At 50.6% G+C, this 23,904-nt stretch overlaps 2 protein-coding genes and 1 long non-coding RNA gene across 4 annotated transcripts in view; 2 read left to right on the top strand and 1 right to left on the bottom strand.

The window, feature by feature from the left end:
• The window catches only part of GASK1A (golgi associated kinase 1A), a 58,349-nt gene extending 49,744 nt beyond the window's left edge, over window positions 1-8,605 (top strand). Inside the window, exons 3-6 of one of the 2 annotated variants that reach the window (XM_008543394.2) lie at window positions 5,071-5,193; window positions 7,018-7,121; window positions 7,653-7,859; window positions 8,110-8,605. In XM_008543394.2, the coding sequence (XP_008541616.1) occupies window positions 5,071-5,193; window positions 7,018-7,121; window positions 7,653-7,859; window positions 8,110-8,173 (498 nt within the window). In that variant the 3' untranslated portion in view covers window positions 8,174-8,605. Of the gene's footprint in view, window positions 1-5,070; window positions 5,194-7,017; window positions 7,122-7,652; window positions 8,004-8,109 lie in introns of those variants that run through there. The other variant, XM_008543395.2, reaches the window with a different exon arrangement.
• A 2,355-nt stretch (window positions 8,606-10,960) lies between these two features.
• On the top strand, window positions 10,961-14,450 carry LOC139076164 (uncharacterized). Its single transcript, XR_011527484.1, has 4 exons — window positions 10,961-11,088; window positions 13,945-14,053; window positions 14,149-14,202; window positions 14,343-14,450. It is a non-coding gene; the product is annotated as an uncharacterized lncRNA (long non-coding RNA).
• A 1,568-nt stretch (window positions 14,451-16,018) lies between these two features.
• Window positions 16,019-18,229, bottom strand: POMGNT2 (protein O-linked mannose N-acetylglucosaminyltransferase 2 (beta 1,4-)). Its single transcript, XM_008543393.2, has one exon. The coding sequence runs from the start codon at window positions 18,227-18,229 to the stop codon at window positions 16,487-16,489; it is 1,743 nt and encodes a 580-aa protein (XP_008541615.1). The 3' UTR covers window positions 16,019-16,486.
• Window positions 18,230-23,904: the final 5,675 nt, after the last annotated feature.

The following is a 23,904-nucleotide window of genomic DNA, read 5'->3' as shown; positions in this document are numbered from 1 at the left end:
GACTATAGCCCAGGGGCTTCCTTCCCCAAGGAAGGAAGGGCACCAAAGAAGTGGGGTGTACAGAGTGGTTGTACACTGTCTTGGAACACAGAGCACAGATCACACATGACAGGAATGTCCCTCTTACAACAGTCATGAGCTTGCTTTGCTGGCATAGCAGGTCAGAGGTCACAAGGTGAACACAGTAGGTTGGTAATTAATCCTTAGTTTCTAGGAAGAGATGCTTATCCTTAAAGAAATGCTGAGATGGGGAGAAGCCATATCCCTATCTTGAAGGGCATCATCCTTGTCTTTGGGACACTATAAATGTTTAAAGCAGATGTACAATGCATGCTCAGCGGGCCCTGTCAGGCATTCCCGGAAAAACAGGGTCAGGCCGAATTAGTTTTAAACCAAATGGCTTCCTCATACACTTCAATATGTCCTATTACTTTTCATTTATTCATCCTTGTTAAATGTCATGCTGGCTTTTGACTGAAGATGTGATGAAGAACTATTTATTATTGTCTGTTTATTAAGAGTTTTGATTGTCAGGAATAGAAGTGAAATGTTATCGAATGTCTTTGGAGTATCCGTGGAGGGGGTCACAACATCCGCCCTCTAATGTGTTAACGTGGGGCCTTTCGGTGCAAGGTGTTCTCACAGTGACTCATCCTGGCTTTCTTGGTTGGAACCTGCTTTGCTGCCGGGGGTTCATCTTTTATTGGCCGATGGTTTTCCCGTTGACGTTTGAAGCTCAGGATGTTCTACAGATGTCTTTAGATGAGACCTAGTTCTTCTCCATCCGTCTCCTCGAAGCCCATCAGCCGTCTATTCGACTGGCGTCCTAAGCTGGTGCTGAGACTTCTGGCCTCGAGGCAGACGAGGCATCCAGACGGTCCTCCCTGGAGCCTCCGGGAAGACTGCGCTCTGTCGGGACACGTGGGGAGAACGGCAGGGGGAGAGCTCAGAGGAGAGTGAGAGTCAGCGCTGAGTCACCCCTCCTTCCCCACACTCTGACCTCCCACAGCCTCCTGAATTCTTTCGCAGCTAGTGGGTCAGTGTGGGACCAGTGTCCTCCTTGGAGAGAGAAGCTGCCACCCCGCGGTGGTCTGGCCCCCGGGCAGTGAGCCTGCCCAGCCAAGAGCCACCTTTCCACCCAGAAGGACCCAGACCTGACACTGCTCCCAGGTTGGGGATGGGTCCCTGCCCTGGGGGCACAGGTCACCAGCGACAGTAGGTGGCTCTCCTGGAATCCACCAGACCCAGATCAGGCACCGGCTGAGGAACCTGTCTTGGTCCAGGTGCCTGGTTGGCTAGTTAGAGTGCCTGTGCTGGGCTCTCCCCACAGCTGGGTCTGGTGTCCCTCCTTGGCAGACTGCAGGGTCTTGTCCCACCCAGCTGTCCTGTTTGGTGGTCACAGAGTGGGTGTCCCTCTGAAGCCTTCTGGGGATGGCATCCTGGGCGGGAGGCAGGGCGTGATGGGCAGGCTTTCAGTGACAACAGTCCTCTTGTGAAGCCCCCACTAGATCCTCCATGCTGTCATCCAGCCATGACTTCACTCATTATTCTTTCACTCAGACACTTCAACTCAGTCTCTGGTTGTGCTAAACACGTGCTGGGTGCGGGGGATCAGACTGAGCCCCGTCTTCCTCTTTGCTGTCAAGGTGCTCGCAATCTCTGATGCCAGAAAACTCGTGCCTGCCATACAGTCCGGTTCAGTGGTCAGAGCCAGACTGCCCGGGTTTGAGTCTAGACGCCACCACTTCCTCTCTGTGGACCTCGGGCACAGGGCCCATCTTCTGAGACTCAGTTTACTCATCATGGAAATGGGGATAATAACAATATCTGCCTCTGGGCTTCTGGGAGGGGTTTAATGCTGGGAGGGGTGATAGGCAAAGCACTCTGAGTGGTTCCTCGCAGAGTAAGGGCTTCACACTGCTTAAGAAAAATAAAAAAAAAACTGCATTTCCCATGCTGATTGTGCAACATTGTTCGGTTGGCCAGAAAAACCCAAACTGCAAAGGTTTATCATTTTTTCTTGATAACTCCTCATTTTTTCTAAAAGGGGAAAGAGAATCAAATCCTGAAGGAATGTGGGAATGACACTTAATCCTGGTCTCTTTTGGCTGCTCATCTGTTTGAACTGAATTTCTCTTCAGTGGAAAAAAATCACCCGACAGCGTGGCGAAACAGTCAGGCTGGCAGCTGGGCCCGGCCGGCCTTTCCTTTAAACGTTCAAATGCATGTGGAGTTTGGGGAGCCAGGAGCATTCTGTGGGCTGGTGGGCCTTGTAGCTTCCTCTGGAAATAAACACTGCTGCAAGTGGGAATCTGCACAGAATGGCCTGGAGCTGGGGTCCGGGAGGGCTGGCGGGAGGAAGGGGGCTTGGCTAGCTGTGTATCAGGCATGGAGCAAAATCCAGAGCAGTTACTATATTTCAAGCTTGCTAGAACGGCTCTGCCAGTTGAAGAGAACTCAGCAAGGGGGCGTCTGTCTCACAGATATGTCCCGGCTCCAAAAACTAGGCCTGCACGTGGAAGAGAGTGGCTACACTGTTGTAGCTCTTACTTTATTCCAGACTCTGGTTCTCTGGCCTGTAGTGCTGGGGGAGGCCAGGATTCTTGGGGGGAAACCCCTGAGATTCCTCAGGTCTTTGGGTCTGTCCCTCCCCAGGCCAGAGACAACTGAGGGCTGTCCACAACAGCCACCCCCTGCTTTACTCGTGTCAACACCCTCTGTGGCCCTCAGCATAGTCCCATGGGAGTATCACCACCCCCGTTTTGCTGATGAGAGAATGGAGGCATAGTGAGGTTAGATAACTTCCTCAGATCACATACCTAGGACAGAGTAGGGCCACGAGTCAGCCCCAGACCCACAAACATGGCCCCCGTGCAGGCCATATTCCCCTCTCCACTTGTTTCTGTATGGCCCACGAGCTAAGAATGGTTTTAGCATTTTTAAGTGGTTGAAAAGGATCAAAAGAATAATAATATTTTGTGGCATCTAAAAATTATGTAAAATTCAAATTTCAGTGTACATAAATAAAGTTTTCTGGGCACAGAGCCATGCCCACTTGTTTGCGTATCTATAGTAGGTACAATACGCACCGCAGAGGCAGAGTTGGGGAGTTTGACAGAGCCTCTACAGACCCCATAAGCCTAAAATGTTTACTGTCTGGTCCTTTATAGAAAAAGTTTGCTGACCTCTGCACTAAAACACCGTGTGGGCAGCCTCTGGAGTGGCTCCTGCAGGGATGACATGTTTTGGAAAGCACGGAGGAGGACCTCTCTTGCTAAGTTCAAGGACGATATGGAGAAGTATGGAGGTGCGATAGCAGCTTCAGGTGGATTAAAGACCAGCTGGTGGGCCGGGAGATCTCTGACGGCAAGCTGCAGGGCTGTCTTCAGCCCTGTTCCAGCCAACACTTTCATTAGTAGCCTGAGTGAGGACATCCGGGCTGTGTGGACCCAGCTGGTTGCTCTGTGTTCTTCTGCGCGGAGACCTGATGTAATTCACCGTCCATCCACTCCTGGGTTCAGGGATCAGCGCATCACCATCTTCCATTGACAGCTGCTGGTCCAGGGATGAGTGTGTGTCCTGATTTGGTCCAATGAGGCTGAAAGGATGGACTTCTGTTCCATGGTTGCTGGGGGAGAGATTTGTTTTCTTTCTCTCCTTCTCTCTGGACATGAACAAGGGAGCACGTACTCACAGTGGCCACCTAAAGGCTTCCTGAGACAAAAGTGGGATCTTGTCAACGTTGTGGGTGGTAAAGTGGAGAGCAGAAAGAAACCCGAGTCCTTACCATGACAAGAAGGAGCTGCTAGATCTCCCCAGCCTGCCCTATCTTGAGACTGCCCGCCATAGATGACCTTCATTCTCCTTATGGTTAAAGCCATGTGTTTGGTTTTTCTGTGACTTGTGGTTCTTGTTATCCAAAGTCCAGGAGGCCAAAGAGGTGACAGTCACCTCAGGGGTCCTGTTAATGGGCTCACTGCATGAACGGGGCCGTGGTGGTTTGCCACTCTGGCCAGGCTGGACCAGTCCTCGGGGCTCTGTGCACTGGCCTCTGGCTCGACTTGCTTTTCTTAGTAGTGCCAGAGGATATCCTTGGTCCACCGCCTCTGAAAACACTACCTAATACGGCCTCACCGAAATGCCCTCAGCCTGTTTGGGCGATTGTCTAGGCCCAAGGTATCACTTGTCCATGCTGAACTGTTGTAAAACAGAAAACATAATGTTTCGGGACAGTAGTCGGGACTGTTCACATTGTCTCATTTCTGGATGTCTGGTTTTCTGAGGTTGATTGGTGAATAGCACTACAGTTATTTCCTTGTTTGCGTTGAAGGAAATCAACTGTGTATTTCTTCAGAACATGTGAGAGTTTTCCTACAGGGGCATACGGAAACAGACCAAGACCTTTTATTGGCCAACGCTGAGCTGGGGCGTAGTGGACCGAGAGGTGGCTTTGATGAGGCTGCATCCTGGAGGTGATAGATTGTGTCCCATCTCTGTTTGTGGAGAGGGATTGGGTGCAGGTGGGCAAAAGAAGACAGGATTGTGGTGCTGGCTAAAGCTGAACCAGGTCAGTGGCTCAAGCTGGCTGAGCAGTGACCACAGAAAGATGAGCATGGACCACCCAAATACCACCTTTGCCTGCTGCTGCCTCAGTGGTTGTCATGACGATGGTGGGCTGAGTCTTCTGGGTTCCTCCCCTTCCTCCTCCATAGTGTTGAAAGCTCTTTTCCAACCTTAGTTAGCAAGGCTGAGACCAAATTAATTGATGAGTAATTAATCATGATGAGTAATGATGGAGACCTCATTTGACCTCTGTAACTGGCTCATCCTTCCTGATCTTCAGGGAGCAAACAGGCGTGATCAAACAGCTCCTGGTGTGCAGGGCAAGCTGGCAGAGGAGCAGAGCAGAAGCCCTGTTACTACCTGGAGGCCAGCAATAGAGCTGACCAGCGCCAAGAGCCACTGAGGAGTGCCCCCAGTGTGTGACCCAGGGGTCAGGCGGCCTGAGTGCTAGGCCTCGTGGAGGCAGGCACTGTGCCGCACCCCCTCAAAGGATGCGTGTCCCCACAGGTCCATGACCGCCTGGATCGCTACTGCTGTGGCTTCGAGCCGGAGCCCTCAGACCCCTGTGTAGAAGAGAGGCTCCGAGAGAAATGCCAGAACCCGGGCGAGCTGCGACTGGTCCACATCCTGGTACGTCCCCTTGTCGCCCCAGACTCGAGTCTTCCTGTGTCCCTCAGAAGATGGTGTTCGCAAGTTTCAGAGACCATGTGATGCTGGGGTTTCCCAATCCTGCTCTTTTTACCAGCAGGACGCTTTGCTTGAATAATGTTTCCAGGAAGCCACAAAATATAAAACTGACAAAAGTGGAGCTTTGAGAATGTGGTTGAAGTGGGTGTGGGCTGGGGGCCGGAACCATTTCCCCAACTCCACTGCCCCTGAGAGACTCTTGGGAACCCCTAGGGCTCCTGGGAGCAGAGTGTGTCTGGTCAAACCTCCTCATTGTGCCAGTAAATGCAAAATGTGACCTGGAGTGGGGTGGGGAGTTTCCAAGGCCACCTGGCTGGTTGTGGCAGTGACAGAACTCTCACCCGGGACCCTGATGGCTCACAGGCTGGGGCGATCAGAGAGATATTATGCTGCCTCCTGTTAAGACCACAGCCCAGTGTGGGAAGTGATGCACTGAAGCCATCGGAGAGGGGCTGGCGTGGCAGAACAGCCACTTCTCCCGCAGAAGGAGCAAGGTGCCACCTGGCGAAGGGCTTCTCTATCTTCTCCCCCAGTGAGACCTAGTGTCTTCACTGCCTCACTTTGGCCAGTTGCTTTTGGAGGGTAGCTGTCAGCATGGTGCCCAGTGTCAGGCACGCCACACCAGCCCAGGGGCCAGGCTGCTGCCTGGAGCTGCCGGGTGGTGGGAATTCTCCCTCCCCTGCCCCAAGAGCCATCTCTCCTCTTCCCCGGTAAAAGGCAAATATCCCTGGGAGAGGTAAGGCTTTTATATCTGTCATTCACTGTTGGTGGGCAGCCATTTCAGAGCTCCTTTAGGGCAGCAGTTTTTGGAGGGAGGAGTCACCAGGCTTCAAGAAATAGATGGTCCCTGAGTGTGGAGACAGGTGAAGACGGAGCAGAGGCAGAGGGAAAGGGAAGCTGGGGTCCTGGAGACAATACTTCATAATCTAAGCCTAGATTGCTAGAGAGGATTAATGGGAAATTACCATGGAATCTGGGAAGATGTGTAGGAATGAGACGTGTGCATGGGAGAGGGGGTAGGGAGCCAGAAGAGACGGCCTCCCATTCCCCAGCACACTGTAGTTTTAAGGTGCTAAAGAATTTCCTGTTGCTGATTTTAGTTTTGAAGAGGTTTAGGAGATGCTAAACTCTCCTGTGGGGATAGAGTATGGTCAGTGCTACCTGAGGATGAAGGGCGTCATTGTCTGTTCTCAGGGATGCTCAGGGGAGCGCCCAGGTATGCAGGCACAGGTGGCACAGAGGGGGTGAGCGTGTGCGTACGTGTGTGAGCATCCACGTATGTGCTACATCCTGAAGCCGCAGCCCTGACGGGTGGGCTACCTCTGCCCCTGCTGATTTCCACTCATGCTCCTCAGCCCTTTGGCTACCAGGACAGGAATCAGTCCCTGTGCCTTGCAGTTTCGCAGGATGGCGCTGTGGCATGGCACTATGGGTCCAGGTTTGAACCAGCCCAGCTACTAGCTGTGTGATCTTGTGCAAATTACTCAACTTCTTTGTGCCTCCGTTTCTGTAAAATGGGGCTAACACCAATGGCCACCTCGTAAGGTTGCTGGGAGCTTTCCCTGAGATGCTGCCTGCAAGCACTGAGCACAGTGCCGCAGTACAGTCAGCTTACTGCTCAGCGCGTGGGGGCCATCTGGGCACATAGCAGGGTGAATTGTGGGATTGACAGCTCGGGGCCCCCAAGCCCTTTAGCCCTGACAGAGTCCACGGGCATCACCTGGCCTGCCCCCTTACCCACCTCTGTCTCTGTCCTTCTTCCTTGAGGTCCGGAGCAGCGACCCATCTCATCTGGTTTACATCGATAATGCTGGCAACCTTCAGCACCCTGAGGACAAGCTGAACTTTCGGCTGCTGGAGGGCATAGATGGGTGAGGGTCCAGAGGACCGGGTGGAGGTTCATGGGACTGGGGCTTCATGGCCCTGCTGCAGCCTATAGGACGTCAAACCATGGCTCCCGAGAAGTCCACAGTCCAGCAGACAAAAGCTGTTGGATCTGAGCTTCAGGAGCGGGTGGGGAAAGCTGAGAGGCGACTCAGCCAGCAGGCCCTTCACCTCCCAGATGGAGTGCCCCCCCCCCCCCAATATTCAGAGCGCCTCCTGGCCCCGCACAACACCGGCTGCCCTTCCCTTTCACCCGGGAAAGCACAGTTGATTTACCCAGCTTCCTTATGGGATGGGACCCATCCGAAGGCTTTCTCTCTCTGCTTTCACAGCAGAGCCAGTCAAAGGGTTCCCTGATAACTAGTCAGCAGGCATGGCCCTGGGGACTTCGCAGGCTGACTTTGCCAGGCTCCCCAGCTGTGAAAGTGCTGGCCACTTGGCTTCGCCTTTCACAGAAACTCTCTGAGATCACTTTTGCTTTTCCTTTCTGCTATGGGGTTCGGGGGACCTTCCTCCAGGTTTCCTGAGTCTGCCGTGAAGGTTCTCGCATCAGGGTGTCTACAAAATATGCTGCTCAAGTCACTGCGGATGGACCCGGTGTTCTGGGAAAGCCAAGGTGGGGGCCAGGGGCTGAAGCAGGTTCTCCAGACCCTGGAGCGGCGAGGACAGGTCCTGCTGGAACACATCCGGAAGCACAACCTGACACTCTTCAGGGACGAGGACCCGTGAGTCCCCACACTGCCCACGCAGGGCTCTCGCCTCACTGGTGGGCACCTCACAACACGACCTGAGTGGATGAATGCCCATCCTGATGGCCACGACTTTTTGGGTTCACCCATCATGATGACAAATGGGAAAAGCCAGAAATCAGAAGTGCACCCTGGATGTCATGGGCTGTGTCACCTGCTTGGGATGGTGGAGATGGTTGTGGGTGTTGGCTTTTCAATCTCACTGCATTTCTTTCTGCCTTCTTAGGTCTGGCTGTTTACTCCCTTGCAGCAATAAATGCATTCAAGAATGTTCTATGAACCGCCTCTAGATACTGTGAAGCTGTACATCCCACGTGTCTATGCAGAGCTGGACAACTGTGTGTGTGTGTGCATGTGTGTGCACGTGTGTGTGTGTAGGTGTAAGTGGCATGTGCGCACATCCGCACACATACGTGAGAGGAGCCTTTAATAAAGGATCTTCACAGAATTGTACTTGTGCCCAGAACTGCTCTCACTGAAAGTAGACTCACGTCTAAGAAACGAACCACTAAGTCTTTTGTCTTTATAGGCTTTAAATGTTCAATTCTTAGTTATGTGTTTGGTTGAAGAATTATAAAAGTAATGCATGCTCACTAAAAATAAATTCATGAATAAGAGAAGCATATAAGATAAAAAGTGCAAGTCCCAGAAGCTCCCTAGAGATGTTTTATTCACACTCATACTACATGCAAATTAAAAAATAATAAAAGTAGGGTCATCTATGTTTGCCAACTCACTGTTTTAACTTTATATTAGCCATATTATGTATCAGCCGTCTGGGTTGACCCAGTTCTTATTGATGACTGCATGGGACTCCAAGGCAGGGATGTGTCATATTTTATTTAGCTGTTCCCATTATGATGAATCTTAGGTGGCTCCAACCCATCACCAATTATAAACAATGCTGCCATGAACATCTTTGCATGGCGTGCAAGTATTTCTGCTAACTAGATTCCTGTAGGTGGATTTCTGCATCAGAGAGTATGGGCTCTCTTTATTTTGAGAGAAACTGCCAGATTGCTCTCCAAAATAATGGTGTCAATTTCCAGCCCACTAACAGGAAGGGGCCGACTGTCTTCCCACCACCACGCCGGCACTTGCTATTCTCAAACTTTTTGTTTTTATCCATCTGATAGGGAAACCTATTTTTAAAACTGCATTTCCTTAACTACTAATGAGGTTATCTTTCCAGTTATTTACTAGTCCTTCATATTTTATTTCCTGTGAGTTGCCTTTTTCTTTTGAGATGTTTGTTCTTTGCTTGTTAATTTGTTAGAGATCTTTGAATCTAATTAGCGTAATCAATTTTTTTCTCTGTTCGATATGTTATAAATATTTTCTTCCAGTCTGTCATTTGTCTCTTGACTTTGTGAGTCTTTTGCCAAGTGGAAAACTTTATTTTCCATGTAGTCAAGTCTGTTTATCTTTCCCTTTAAGTCTTTTGAGTTTCTTGCCTTCTTAGAAAGGCTGTCACTATTTGAAGATTATTGAAATAACCCCCTATGTTTTATTCTAGTATTTATATAGTATTTCTTTTACATTCACTCTAAATCTATATAAAATTTACATTTGAGAATGGTGTGAAGAAGGGATCTAATTCAAGTTTTATTTTTCCCCCAAATAGACAGTCGGTTGTTCCAAAATCATTATTCAAGTCTTTTCTTTCTCTATTGATCTGAAAGTATACTCTTACAATATGCTAAATTCCCGTATATTATACAGAGGTCCATTTGTGAACTCTGTTCTGTTCTAGTGATATTTTTTTCAGTTCCTGCATCAATATGATACTGTTTAAAGTTATTTTATTATTTTCCTGTATGGTAGGGCAAGTTCCCATCTTTTTATTCTATTCTATTTTTTATTTGCTCATTTTGTACCTTTGTCTTTAATATGGTGTCAATCTGTGAAGCATACCACCCCACTCCCTCATGTGTAGATTCGTTAACCACCACGGCAATCAAGATACAGACCTGTTCCAGTGCCACAAAGACCTCCCTCCCGCTGCCCCTATATAGCCACCTCCACCCTCTTTACTCTCTCCCGTCCCTAATCCAATTGGTGGTTTGATTGGAATTGTATGGACTTGGTAGATTAGATAGTAGGAATGTGACTCATTTGCAGTACTGAGGGCTCTCATTTAGGGACGTGCTTTATCAATCCATTTATTCTTTTATAACTTCCAGTAACATTTTAAAGTTTTCTTCAACAAATAAACTCATTTTAAAGATATTTTATAATTTTTACTGCTATTGGTGAGTTATTTTTCTTGATTAGGTTTTTTCTAGCTAGATTTTTAAATGTGTATCTTAGAATTTTTAAGTAGGAAATCATATTTTCATATAATGATAATATTACATTTTTATTTCACAAATGTGCGTGTCTGTATGGACACCTTTCAGTTATTTTCGTTGTCTTATTATTTGGTTGGGATCTCTGGAGGAAGGTTGAATACTAGCAAGCATCCTCATCTTATTCTTGACTTTAACAGGAACACTTCTAGAGTTTCACCATTGAGTATGACTAGTGTAAAGAGATAGTTTCTGATAAATATCTTTCATTAAGTTAAGGAAATTTCTGTTATTCTTAGCTTACTGAAAGAACTGTTCTAAAATCAAGAATGGGGATTGAATTTTATTAACTGCCTTTTCAATGTCTATTGGACATACAGTTTTCCTCCTTTATTTTCTAATGCTGAATCATCTTTACATTTCCAGAATAAACCTATTTGGCTGAAATATATTAATCTTTTAGAAACTCCAGGATTAATTTGCTGAGATTTTACTTAGAATTTTGGATATATACTCATATATAGTCTAAGATTTTTCTTTTTTGTGCACTCCATGACCGTCTTATGATTAAAGTTAAGCAGGCCTCATGAAATGGATTCAGGACTTTTTCATCTTTTTAATGCTCTGGAATGATTTAAATAGGAATGTATTTAAATAGGATGTGCAAAATGTATTTAAATAGGAATGATTTAAAAAGGAATGTATTTCTCAAAGGTTTGATAGCACTCTCCCATAAAACTATTTGGGCCCTGTGCCTTTCTCCAGATCTCTCACAACCTTTTCAAGGAGCTTCCAGCCTAGTGTGGGAGAGGGCAGCTGGACCCATAATCAACCATCCTGCCTCGCATGGGAATGCAGAAGTGTCCTGGGCAAGATTTAGGCCCTTGGAAGAGGGAGTTTGGCTTCAGATGGTTCAGGTATTTCTCTTAAGATCATCAGTATGTTTGTCTTCTTTTGACTTCTTATCTTTTCTCCTCTTTCTCCCTTTTTTCTGAGTTCATTTCAAGGACACGCTTATCAAGTGATGCTGCCCCTCCGGGCTCAACCAGTGTCCATTTAACAGCCCCTGCTCTACATTCTGCCTGGTCTGCCCCTTCCCTCCCTCCTGCCTGGTGGACCTACACTCAGGTCCCACTCGAATGGGAGTGAGACACTTGTCAGACTAGAAAATGTTCAGGGTAGAGGAATATAGAAACATTTCATTGCCAGAGCAGAGTTAGGGCTTTCACACCAGGATGAGACTCATTCTATCTCTGTGACTTAACCTGCTCCTTTGAAAACATAGAGCTAATACTGTCTCACTGCTGAGAGACTGAATCTACAAATGGACAACGACCAGACCATCTATGACAACAGACCTCTGACCCACAACCTCAGCAGCAGCCAGCCTAGGGACTCAAACCACAACGTCTGCAACAGTCAGCCTAGAATGGTCAGGACTTGGTGAATAACTGCCAGCTTCACTATTTTTTGTCCCCACTTTCAACTCAGGATCAACCAGAGAAAGCCAAAATTTCTCCCCTAACCAATCACATAGGACACCATCCCCACTTCTAGTTAGCCCGCCTCCAGCTCCCCCATGTCCACAGCCTCCAACTAGGGCATGACTGAAGCCTTCCCTTTTTCTCATTATAAAGCTTTCCCCCTCCTCTGCCTGCCTTGGAATCTCTGTTGAAGGCAAGTGATGGTGCTGACTCCCTTGCTGCAGCAAGCTCTGAATAAATGTCCTCTATTTGGGTGATCCCAGTTGGGTGGTCTTTATTTTCACCCCGTGTGGCTATGAGGCCTAAACAAAATGGAGTGTAGTCTAGGTGAAGGCAGCTGGGCCAGGGCCCTCCAGGAACACAGCCTGAGTCCTGCCCCAGAGTAAGCTGCCTTTACACTGAAATAGGTCTGGGGGCCGCTTGGAAAAGAGGGGAAGTCTGCCCAGTGGGTGGGTGGGCTGGGAGGGGTGTGCTTGTGTGTGACTCTTAGTGTCTGAAGACACCAAGGCAGACTCTTCCTGTCAGTGAGCAAGGCTTCCAGCGAGCACTTTTGTGTCCTGATGTGCACAGGTCTGCGCACGCAGAAAGAGGGATGCATGGGCAGACACCGTGTGGCCCTCCCAGCCTGCCCAGTGCGCGTCAACCACCCGTGGCACGGTGGGACAGGGCCCAGCTCTCCCTGTGTAGCCCACCCACCTCCAGGTGCTCCCCTCAACACTGGCCTCTTCCTGCCTTTGGTGGGAGGAAATGGGGGGCGGTTGGGGCTTGACCCTGGATTTCTGTGGACTCGGGCGGAGCTGGACTTAAAGGCTGCCCCTCACACATCCCTCGGCTACTCCTCAGCTGAGAACAAGCCCCAGATGGGGGCACAGGCCTCTCAATGCCCTGTTCTTCAACAGGTGTCCTTTGAGTCCCTACCTTCCGCCTCAGAACTACTTTAGGAAAATAACTTCAGCAAGAGAGAGGACTGGACTTGAATGCAGGAGCTCTGGGTTCAGGTCTGGGCTTGGCCACTTAGTTGATAACACCTGACAAGTGTGTACTGAACAGCCACTATAATAAGCACTAACGTTTTTTGAGTGATGACTATGTGCAAGGCACCATAACAGTGGTTGACATGGATCAAAGCATTTAGCCTCACCACTCGATGGGTAGCTGTGATTATTATTCTCTCCATTTTACAGATGAGGCACAGAGGGGTTAAGTGACTTGCCCAAGGTCACCCAGCTTGTAGGTGGAAGGGTCAGAATTCCAACCCAGGCAGGAACTGTGCTAGCAAGTCTTGAGCCCAGGACCACCACTTACAGGCACTCCCACTGCCCTCCCCAGCTGCTCTGACAGCTCCTCTTCCTCTAATACCTTTGGATTCAGAGCTGATGATGACGCAAGGCCAGTTCCCTGGAATGTGGAGCAGCAAAAGGCAACTCCGTCCAAGCACATTCCCATGCATTTGGCTCCCTGCCGTTGCTCTTTGCTTGTTACAATCTGCTCAGTCTATGAACTGTGTCTTTCTTGCAAACTTGAAACTTCATCCACTTTTTATCCTTTTCAAAAAACACCTAGCTTCCGTGTGTGCTGGTGCCACTTGCTCTATGCCTCCCCCAGCCGTGACCTCCGAACCATGTGCCAAGTGAAGCAAACAGCCGGGGATGGTGACTCAGGATGCTCCACTGAAACTTCGAGGCTGCGAGGCCAGAAGCTGCGATGGGTCTGCAGCGTGGGGTCTGCTCAGCTGCAGGCAAATTGGCCTTAGGAAGGAAGCCGCCCAAGGGGCTCTGCTGAGGCCATCATGATCGCTGGGCACCATGCCGCCCGACTGGCCTGACCCCTCTGCTGCTCAGGCCAAAAGGGCTGTTGCGAGGGAGATGACAGCATTTCCAAGAGGGAGAGGCTGATGATAGTAATAGGTGCACAACCCTCTAGATGCAATTCCAACAACCCCCAAAGCTCTGAAAATCAAAAGCTTTTTCATATGTTCGATGCCCAAACTCACATCCCACTCAGTGTGAACACTCATACACTGCACTGCAGAAATACTGACGTGTCTGGTTATCGGGTGTAACCTCAGACCCTGCTGAGAGCACTGCATGACATCTGGTACGTGCACCATATTACCTTTCTATATCTGCAAAATTCAGAATTCAGAGTTGTGTCTGGCGCCCAGGGTTTGGGTATGGGATTCTGGACCTGTGATAACATATTACAAGTCGGGCATGGTGCTAAGGGCTTACACAGATGATTTCCTGAATGCCTTACGACAGTCCCAGCTATATGATCCTCACCCTACAGATGAAGAACCTCAGCTGGGGAGGGAGTGACTTGCCTGAATCTACACAGACGGAGGGAGCAGAGTCTGCCTGTGGACCTGGGGGAGCACCGCCTGGCATGAACTGACCATGTATGGTGGCCTCCACTGTGCCATGAGCTTTACATGTTTCCTTATCGCAAACCTACACAACTCCACAAGGTAGGCATTATTGCTCCCATTGACAGAAATGAAACCAAGGATCAGAGAGGTTACACCGCTTGCCCAAGGTCACAGAGCAGGTAACTGGTGGAGCTGGAATCTAAACCCAGGCTGGTTTGACTCCAGAGCCCCTGCTCCCAACCACTATAGCACCCTTCCTTCCTTCCTACATTCATTCATTCACTCATTCAATAAATCTCATTGAGCAAATTTCCCACAGAGAACGCAGAATTTGGAAGGAGCGAGAGGTCATGTGCTGTGGTGGCCACATGTTCCAGATGTTTGGACAGAGGCGCAGTTCTACACATCCTGTCTGGTGGTCAGCACATGTCCTGGCATTCTGTTTGGTAAGTGAGGCCCCGTAATGGAGGATATACAAGTGGGGGTCAGAGGAAGCCTTTGCCTGGGTAGCGGGGGTCACAGGAAATGTGGGAAGGGTCTCTGGGAACATCAGGGCTGGTTTCCCCTGGGCCTGGGCTCTTGCGTGAGTGAGTGGTCCCCACCTGAACCCCTGAGGCTTGCCCGTCAGCTCAGGTCAGACACTCCCTGCAGCCCCCACTCCTGGACCACTCGCGGGCAAGGGCTGGCTCTCCAGGTTTTTGGCTCTGCCAGTCGCCCTTTCCCTAGACACTGGCCTTTCTTCCCCTTGAAGCTGCCCCTACTCTGCCCCAAGGCCTCTTCAATGTGGGGGTGGCCCAAGAGGCAGGAAGAGGATGAGTTCTTAGAATCACTGAGGGAGGGACAGCATGGAGTTCTTCCTCTGGCCCTCTCCTCCCCGTCTTTGCGGGGCCCGCCCCTCCTTCTCTACCCTGGATCAGCACCGGTGCTGCCTGAGGCCTCTCCTGACCCAGCTGGGGTTCTGGTTAGCACTGCTCAGGGGATGCTCATTTGGGGGTCTGGGGTCCGGTGGGGCTTTCAGGTATGGGGGCTGGAGGCTTTGTGATTGGGGAGTGGGAGCTGGGGCTCTCAGCCAGTGGCTAGGATGCTTTGCCCTTTGGCTCAAGAACTGACCCGCCTGCGGCACCTTAGAACTGAGCTGCAGCCCTGGACTCCCCTCCTTGACTCCCCTCCTTCATAGGAGTCAGACGTGCATCAGGGTCTCCCTGTGAAGAAAAGGCTAAAACTCCTTCTCCTTCTCTAAGGACAAACTTGACCTGGGGTTAATGTTCTAGCTCTGTTTCCATGGAAGTCAGATAAAGGTTGAATGTTACATGTGATATTCAGCAAAACTGCTAGTGGTAAAAATGGCCTCTGATAAACTACATCTGGACCAGAAGGTCTATGAATGAACTAAAATATCTGGTCTGACATCATAGCTGTTGGCTTCCCTGAGTGCGATAACTCTTGAGGGACCCTGGGAACATGGCTGTGGGTTGTTTAAAAGATAGTGGCTCCTACGGGGCTTCTAAGCTGAAGAGGCCCACAACTGCCACTGTGGGTGTCATCCCCTCACCCCTGAGCAGTCCCTTGAGGGAGAAGGTGAGAGAACGGCCCCTGGACTGGTGTGAGGACTCCTCCTGTGGAAAGAACTGCTCGAGGTGGCCCTGCTGGCAGGCTGAGCATCCTGTTCTACATCCTTCTCAGTGAATCTGGCGCCAGGTGTGGCCTGCCGCGTCTCGCGCGTCTGAATGTCTAGGTGAGCTAAGCAGTAGCCCTGGCAGAGGCTGCTCTTCCCCACCACAGCCCTCTCCCACCCACTTCCAGGCTTCACCCCACTTCACTGGAAACAGGGTATTCATCCAGCAGTGAAGGGGAAGCCCAGCCGGCCTGCCCTGCTTCACCGTCCTCGACGCTCTCCCATCGCCACGTCTCCCGGTTGACAATCAGGAACAAAGGGCATCTGGCTATTGACTACCAGCCCCCCTTCCTACCAGCCAATAAAAGCCGTGACCGAGATGTTTATAATCATTTAATGAATGTTCCAAACATACCCTTCGCTGGGCTACAGGTGAATTTCATGGTGATGGAAGCTGATGAACCACCTACCCAAATAGTCACATGATCACTGGCAGTTTCCAGAAACTTAGATGTCAACCAGAAAGACTCAGTGGGGAACAGCATGATCACTCAGCCAAAGAGGTTCTTTGGGATTCTTATTCTCCTTCTTCCTTCTCCTCCTCCTCCTCCCCCTAAGGACTTTCCCCAGGGGTATGGACGCTCAGGAAGGGAGAAGGGGGTGGGGGGTCCCGTCGCACCAGTGCAAAGAGGAGCGCTGCGAACCCCACACCTCAGAAGCAGTAGGATGACACAGAGGCACAGACCTGGGGCAGGCCTGCTCAATAAATAAATAATTCCTAAAGCCACCACAGGGGGCCAACAGGCCCAGGGACGCTGAACTGGAGGAGCCAGCCTCCCAAAGCCTCGCTACGTGTTACACACCAGCACATCTGCAAAGGGTCCCAGGAGTGTCTTGTTGAAGATGCAGCGCACCCACACCAGGTAGGTGGTGAAGGGCTTGATGTTCTCAGTGAAGGTGTGGTTCTGCAGGGCCAGCATGTAAGGCACGTAGGTGTTCTCCCCCTGCTCCTGCAGCCACACCTCGTACTTCACCTCCCTCACCTTCAGGTACTTGAGGTTCCACGGGATCTGCCAGGAGACGGTGAGGCGGGCCTCGGAGGCGCCCTGCACCGCCGCCTGGCACCGCGCCTCCCGCACCTTCCCTGGGTAGAGGCCGACTGTCCACTTCTGCTTGCGCGGCCCTGGCCGGCCCTTCACCACACGCCGTATGCTTTGGATGAGGGACGGGATGTCTACCTTGGTGTCCTGGTAGATTCGGAAGAGCCATTCAGGGTTCCGGCAACAGAGATGCCGCGGGACCTCACGGCTTTGTAGGATACGGGCCTGCTCTGCCTGGTCTAGGTGGGTGATGCCCCCCTGGTCCCAGGGCCGCTCAGGGTGTGTGACTGTATTCTCTGGCATCATGTTCCGCCAGGCTACATACTGGAGGTCCATGCCGGGCAGCATGGCCAGTGTCTTATAGGGGGTGTAGTGGTCAGGATTGACGGCATATGGAAAAAGCTCAACTACAGTTGCCCCACGGGGCAAGAAGAGGGCAGTGACCAGCTGGGCCCCGTGCATGCTGACCAGCATGGAGGCATTGCTGACCAGCCGCACGACATCTGCAAAGGCATAGTCCTCCAGGGACACTGTCACTGTCTTCATCTGGAACTCCTGGGCCAGTGCCAGCAGCAGCTCTGCCTCATTCAGGATGAGTCTGTTCTGGGTGCGGCTGAAGACGAGAATGTATTCCTCGCCTAGGGGGGCCCCTGTGTGGCTCACATTCAGCTTTTCTGTCATGAACCGTGCAAACTGCCGGATCTCGTTGCCTGAGACAAGGATATTGGCCTTCGGGCCCTGGGGCTGGACAAAGCCATACTGGTACCAGGTGGTGATCTTGGAGAGGCCCACAAAAGCATGGGAGAAGCACAGCAACCGGCCCAGGGTCTTTAGCTGTGCCCGGAGGAGTGGCTGCTTGGGGCTGAGAAGCTTGTAGAGGTCAAAGTGCGCACCCTCACCCCAGCCCTCCATGAAGAAGAGCCTGGCCTCTTGTGCCAGGCCAGGGAACTGCCGCAGGGTATAGAAGAGAGGCAGCAGGTCGTCATGGAAGACGTGCATGAGGTTGTCGGGGTTGAAGCGGTTGGCGATGAGGGCCACGTCGGGCACGAACACTGGCTTGGGCATGAAGCGCAGGGCGGCGGCCGGCAGCTCCACGAAGTTGAAGTACTGCGTGTTGTGGTCCTCCACGGTGGACAGGTCGAGCAGGGCTGGCTGGAAGCGCCGGGAGCCCAGGTTGGGCAGCATGACAGAGGTGTTGCCGTGGAAGAAGATGAACTCCTCGGCCTCGTTGGAGTAGCAGAGCCATTTAAAGCGGCAGATGCGGTCGGTGTGTGTGCGGCCCGTGCATACCATGTGTGTGCCGCCCTCCATCAGGATCTGCAGAGCCTTTGGATAGTCGATCCTCAGCGCTGGGGCTGGCTCTGGGGCCTGTCGACTGAGGGCCAGCTCCTCCTCCAGAGTGGCTGCATGCTCGTGCAGCCTCACGTGCTTCCACAGGACCGCCGCCAGCACCGACACCAGGAGGGCGTTGAACACTGCTGACAGGTGCATCCTAACGCCTCTGTGGGGCCCTAGTGAGATGAGGGCCCCTGGGAAGTGCCACAGGCCTGGTGGGCTTTACCCATCCCTGCAGGCACCCTGAGGACTGGCCAAAGCCTGCAGGAGGAGAGAAGGAAAAGAAAAAGGTGTTGGCATAGTTTCGAGTCATCTCAAGCTCCCACACGGGCCAGGCACTGTGCTAGGCTCCGTATGTACGCCTGCTGCAGCACTGGATCCAGGCGCTATCCTGCACATCGTGAGGTAGAGGAGACTGTTGTTCAAAAGTAGGCACTCTTCCCTCCCTCACTGCTTCCATGGCGGAGTATACGTCCCTGCACCTTGACTTTGCACTTGGACACATAACTTGCTGTGGCCAATGAGATGTTAGCCAACAGAACATAATCAGAGGCTTGAAAAGTGCTTGTGAGACTGGCCCTGCCCTTTTTATACTTACGACATTGCCATGAGAAGAAGTGTTCAGCCTAACTCACTGGTCCCAGGAGGAGTGAGATGTGCGTGGAGCCACGCCCAGTCTAGCTCTGCTGACCCCCAGATCTATGAGTGAGCTCAGTCAGGACCATCGGAACCACCAGTCGAACCCAGCCAAGATGGACGAACACAGAGACATCTGAGCTGAGTAAGTGCTTATTATTGTGTATCACTGAAATTCTGGGGCTGTTTCTTACAAGGCACTGCTGCCACAAAAGCTAGTCAATGGAGATACCTGTGATGAGAGGCCACAGGGAAATTCTCCTTTAGAGGCCTGGCATTCCTGGTACTGCCAAAGGTAAGGACAAATGGGACTGAAGGCCTGTGAGTGCTGTTCCCAGGCTGCACACCAAGACCCCAGTGTGCCCCTTCTCGGGACACACGGCACATATGCATGGGGGAGATGAGGGAACATCTGCTCTTGCTTAAAGCTCCAGTTTGGAAACCATGTCTGCTGGCTTTTTGATTCCCATGAAAGGATGGGTAGAAAGTTACCCCCTCAGTGGTCCAGTAAGAGAATTGTGTTTAAATGTCACCACTGACAAATATTTCCTATACTGATGCGAAAATCCCCAAGGTTAAAGTCCCTGCCCCACATACACACCTACAGAGAGGGCTGGTCGGGCCACGGACACTTGCTCGCATTTTTCCGCATTGCCGGGAAGGGTATCCCATCCGCTCTGAGGCCCAGGACTGTCCAGACATTGAAGAGTCCCACCCTCAGCCCTCAAAGGAGCAGCCAGGGAACAGCCGGCACCACCAGGCCCTGCACCAGGGAGAGATCGATCTGCCCCTTTATTCCCTTGGAGCAAGCTTTTGACTCCCGGTGTCTTGCAACCTCCATCTCTCTGCGAGCAAAAGAATCACAGTGCAATCTTGCCCAGAAAGAGACGGTGTCTCAGGCAAGTTCCCTCAGAAGCAGAGTCAGAGACAAGGGTTTGAGTCAAAATCGTTTGAGAAATTATCCAAAGAAATACTTGTAGGAGAGTGGGGAAGTGGGATGGAGAAGAGTGAAGCCAATACAGGGCCCATGAATGAGCAGGCCGCCACTTCAGGGAAGCTGGGCTATTTGCTACCAACTCCTGTCCAGCGGTTAGTTGAAGGCCACTCCTGGGGGCACAATCTCTTCCAGCCTACCCTCATCCACATAGGCATATTATATAATCTCTGCCAAATTTCAGGAAGCACTACCCTGACCAAGTGTAATGCCCTCCAGTGTTTTCTCTTCTGGTCCATTCTATTCTTTTCTAAGTTTGTTAAAAAAAAAAAGGGGGGGGGAGGGCAGAGTGTGGTTATCTCAACTGATTTAACAACCTACTAATAGGGTTGGCAATTTGCTGTTTAAAAAATACTGGTCTAGACCAGAGGTTCTCAAACCTGGCTCGTTACTGGAATCCCCAGGGGGCACTTGCTAAAAACCCATATTCCCAGGCACTGATCCTGGAGTTCTGCTTCAGGAGGTCTGAGGTGTGGCTCAGGCATATGCATCTTCTGTTCTTCTGTTTCATTTTCCTGTCTCGTGGATTATCTGAATTCCACTTTGGTTTATCTATAGTGTATTTGAGTGTCTCTCCTGGTATAGACTTCCCAGTGGTTGCTCTAGGCATCACGTTATACACATGCAACTGACTGCAGCCTACTACTGTTGGCATTTTACCTTTCGAGTAAGTAAAGGGACCTTGCGTCCATTTAGTTACTTTATCCTCCTCCCTTTTTAATATAATTATCTTAAATATTTCCTCTATATACACTGAGACCCACACCACACAATGTTATGATTTCCTCGAGAGGAAAAGGACAGTCTGGTATATTTACCCGTATTTTCACTCCTCTTGTCCTTCCTTCATCCCTCATGTTCCAGGTTTCCTTCTGGTATCATTTCCTTTCTTTGAAGAATTTCCTTCAGTCATTCATTCTCTTAGGGAAGACCTGCTGGCAACAAATTCTTAGTTTTCCTTCATGTGAAAATGTCTTGATTTCACCTTCATTCCTAAAGGATAGATCACTGGGCACAGAACTTTGGGGTGACGGTTCTTTTCTTTCAGCGATTTAAAATGTAGGTTGTGCCACTTCCTTTGGCCCCCGTGGCTTTGATGGGAAATCTGCTGGATGTGACCTGCTGCTCCCCAGGTGACACTTCCTTCCCCTCCTGCAGCTCTTCAGGTTTTCCTGTCTTCAGTTTTCAGAAGTTTGATTATCAAGTGAGTTTCTTTGCGTTTATCCTGTTTGGGTTTCACTGAATCTTGACAGTAGGTTTATGCCTTTTACCCAATTTGGGAAATTTTCAGCCATTATTTATTTGAACACTTTTTCAGCCTCACACTGCTCTCCGAGGACTCGAATTACACTAATGCTAGATATTTTTAAAACTTTATTGTTTACAGGTCTCTGCGGCTCTGTTCAATTCTTTTCCCAGTCTCTTTTCTCTGCTGCTGTTTAGATTGGATAATTTCTATTGTTTTGTTTTCACGTTCACTGATTCTGTCCTCTGTCATCTCCATTTTTCTACTGAGCCCATTCCAGTGATTTTTACATTTTGGTTACTATATCCTTCAGTTCTAAAATTTCCATTTAGTTTTTCTTTTTATCTTCCCGTTCTTTGCTGAGACTTATCCTGGGGTATTATGATACTCAGGACCTTATATTAAATCTTCTATTTTAGCAGGTTTTTGCTAAAACCATCCTGGTGGGGGAAGGGATAGCACTGACTCTTCACCGTCGGGTGGGAGTGGAAGTCCATGCTCCTTACTCAGCTTCCCCCAACACCGCCCTGCCAGGGAGGTGAGAAACACATCATGACCTCTGGGCAGGGGTGGAAGCTAGGGTCCTCAGTTGGCCTCTACTGACACCCTGGTGGGGGAGGAGGGGTGCCTCATCACCACTGCAGGGCAGAGGGCAGAGGGGAAGCCTAAGCTCCACTGACACCTCAAGGGAACTGTGGTAGGGAGGGACATCTCGATAGCCCTGGGCGGTGGTGAAAGTCCAGGCTTCCCATCCAGCCCCATCCACGGGGACGGGGCTGTTGAAGGTGGGGGACACCTAGTTACCACAAGGTGAGGGTGGAAGTCTAGGCTATCCATTCAGCCTTTTTAAAGCTGGGAGGGAAGGGGAAAGCAATTTTCCCTGGTGTTTTGCAGGAACAAGGTGTAATTGTCAAAAAGGTTTCTGTTTTGGTAGGCTGCTCCTTTTCTAGTCCTCTGACAAGAGACAGCAGCTTTCCGTGGGGTTTTCTGGTCTATGCCTGTTGGCATTTCCAGGTTGCAGACTTCTCTACTACCCAGTCTTGGAGCTACAGGAGACGAAAAGGAAACCCAGGGCACCCACCACTGTGTCATTCCATGAGTTGCAGTGTCCCTAGCTGGTCTACATTCTTCTTTCCACTCTTCAGTCTTCTGATGTTTTATATATAATGTCCAGTGTTTTTAGCTGTATTAGTAGGAGGGATAGGAATAAATGTGTCTACTCCATTTTGACCAGAACCTGAAGTCTCACTGGCATCTGCTTTTTCACCAGGCTCCTTGGTGATTCTGAGGTACAGCCAGATCTGAGAAAAACCAAGTGGCTCTTAACCAAAGAACCAGGCCATGTATCCCAACAGCCCCCACGTCTTAACTCATTCCAGCATCAATTCAAAGTTATATGTCCAAAGTCTCATCACACGGGACCTGGTGAGCTAGGGCTTCCTGGAACCTTGGGTACCCAGTGGTTTGCTGACCCTCATCCTTGGGGGCTGCTGAGGATGGTGGTGGGCAAAAAGGACATGAGGCCAAGGTCATGGGCTTCCAGATAGTTCCAAACAGAAGCCCTTTTAGTTTCTTTATACTTAGAGATATTATAGTGGGTTGAATAGTATCCCCCTAAAATTCATGTCTACCCAGAACCTCAGAATGTGACCTGAATTGGAAATAGGGTCTTTGCACATGTAATTAGTTAAGGATCTTGAGCTGAGATCATACTGGATTAGGATGGGCCCTAAATCCAATGAGACTGCCCTGATAAAGAGACAGAAAAGGACACACAGAAACAGAGGCGGCCATGTGCAGACGAAGACAGGGATGGGAATGACGCAGCTCTAAACCAAAGACCACCCAGCACTACCAAGGGCCACCGGAAGTCAAAGAGGCAGGGAGGGATTCTCCCTAGGAGCTTTCAGAGGGAACATGGCCCTGCCAACGCTTTAATTTTAGACTTCCGGCCTCCAGAACTATGAGAGAATAAATTTCTGTCCTCCTAAGCCACCAAGTTTGTGGCAATCTGTTGCAGCAGCCCTACGAAACTAACACAGGTACCATAAGAATTCATATGAAAAAGCTTCTTGCTCTTAAGGAATTCCACTGCTACAAAGGTCAACAACCACTAGGCAAGTCCTCCTCAGTTCACAGAGAGGAGACACAACTTGCCCCAAATCACAGGGCAAGTCTAAAGCCCAGCCAGGATTGAAAATGGGGGTGTCCTGAGCTCCTGCGGCAGCGCCGCCTCCCGGAGGCTGGGGAAGCAGCAGCTCATGAGCGGGCTGGCCGCACAGCCTCTGGGTTCAGAGTCTAAGGAAGTCAGACAGCTCCTCCTCACACAGCCCAGTCTCTCTGCCTCTCCATCCACCTGCCTCGCTCCAGGGCCTGGGCCAGCTCTGCCGAGGATGAGCCACTCTGAATCCTCCTGGGCACAGCCCCCTAGGGAGAGCAGGCCCATTCCATCCCCTGGAGCTTCCTCTGCCCCTGGAAACGCCTCTGGAGTGCTCCCCTTGCCAGCGCTGCCACACCCTCGCTGCCCCTCCACTGGGGAGTGGCAGGGGGAGAACACCTCAGCCCCTCAGCCCCGGGCCAACTCCACCCATTAGTGGAATCTTCTCCACTTCTGGAGACCGCTTTATAGGTATCGCTGATTAATCAGTAGCAGTCATGTTACCTCCTAAAGCAGCCTGGCTCTGAGTTCCTGCTGCATTACTGGTCATAGATGGCTCCCAGAAGAGGATGTGTGCTGTCTGGGAAAGTCTGAGGATAAAAAGCCAGACAGGGGGCTGGCCCGGTGGCATAGTGGTTAAGTTCGCATGCTTGGCTTTGGTGGCCAGGGGTTTGCAGGTTCAGATCCCAGGCACGGACCTAGCACCACTTGTCAAGCCATGCTGTGGCAGCATCCCACATAAAATAGAGGAAGATTGGCATGCATGTAAGCTCAGTGACAATCTTCCTCAAGCAAAA

Source organism: Equus przewalskii, chromosome 15 (assembly GCF_037783145.1).
Source record: "Equus przewalskii isolate Varuska chromosome 15, EquPr2, whole genome shotgun sequence".
NCBI lineage: Eukaryota > Metazoa > Chordata > Mammalia > Perissodactyla > Equidae > Equus > Equus przewalskii.
This window is presented reverse-complemented; position numbering and strand designations above follow the sequence as displayed.

Bases quoted from the DNA above. Each gene is read 5' to 3' on its own strand.
- POMGNT2 (XM_008543393.2), bottom strand. From the start codon at position 18,229: ATGCACCTGTCAGCAGTGTTCAACGCCCTCCTGGTGTCGGTGCTGGCG.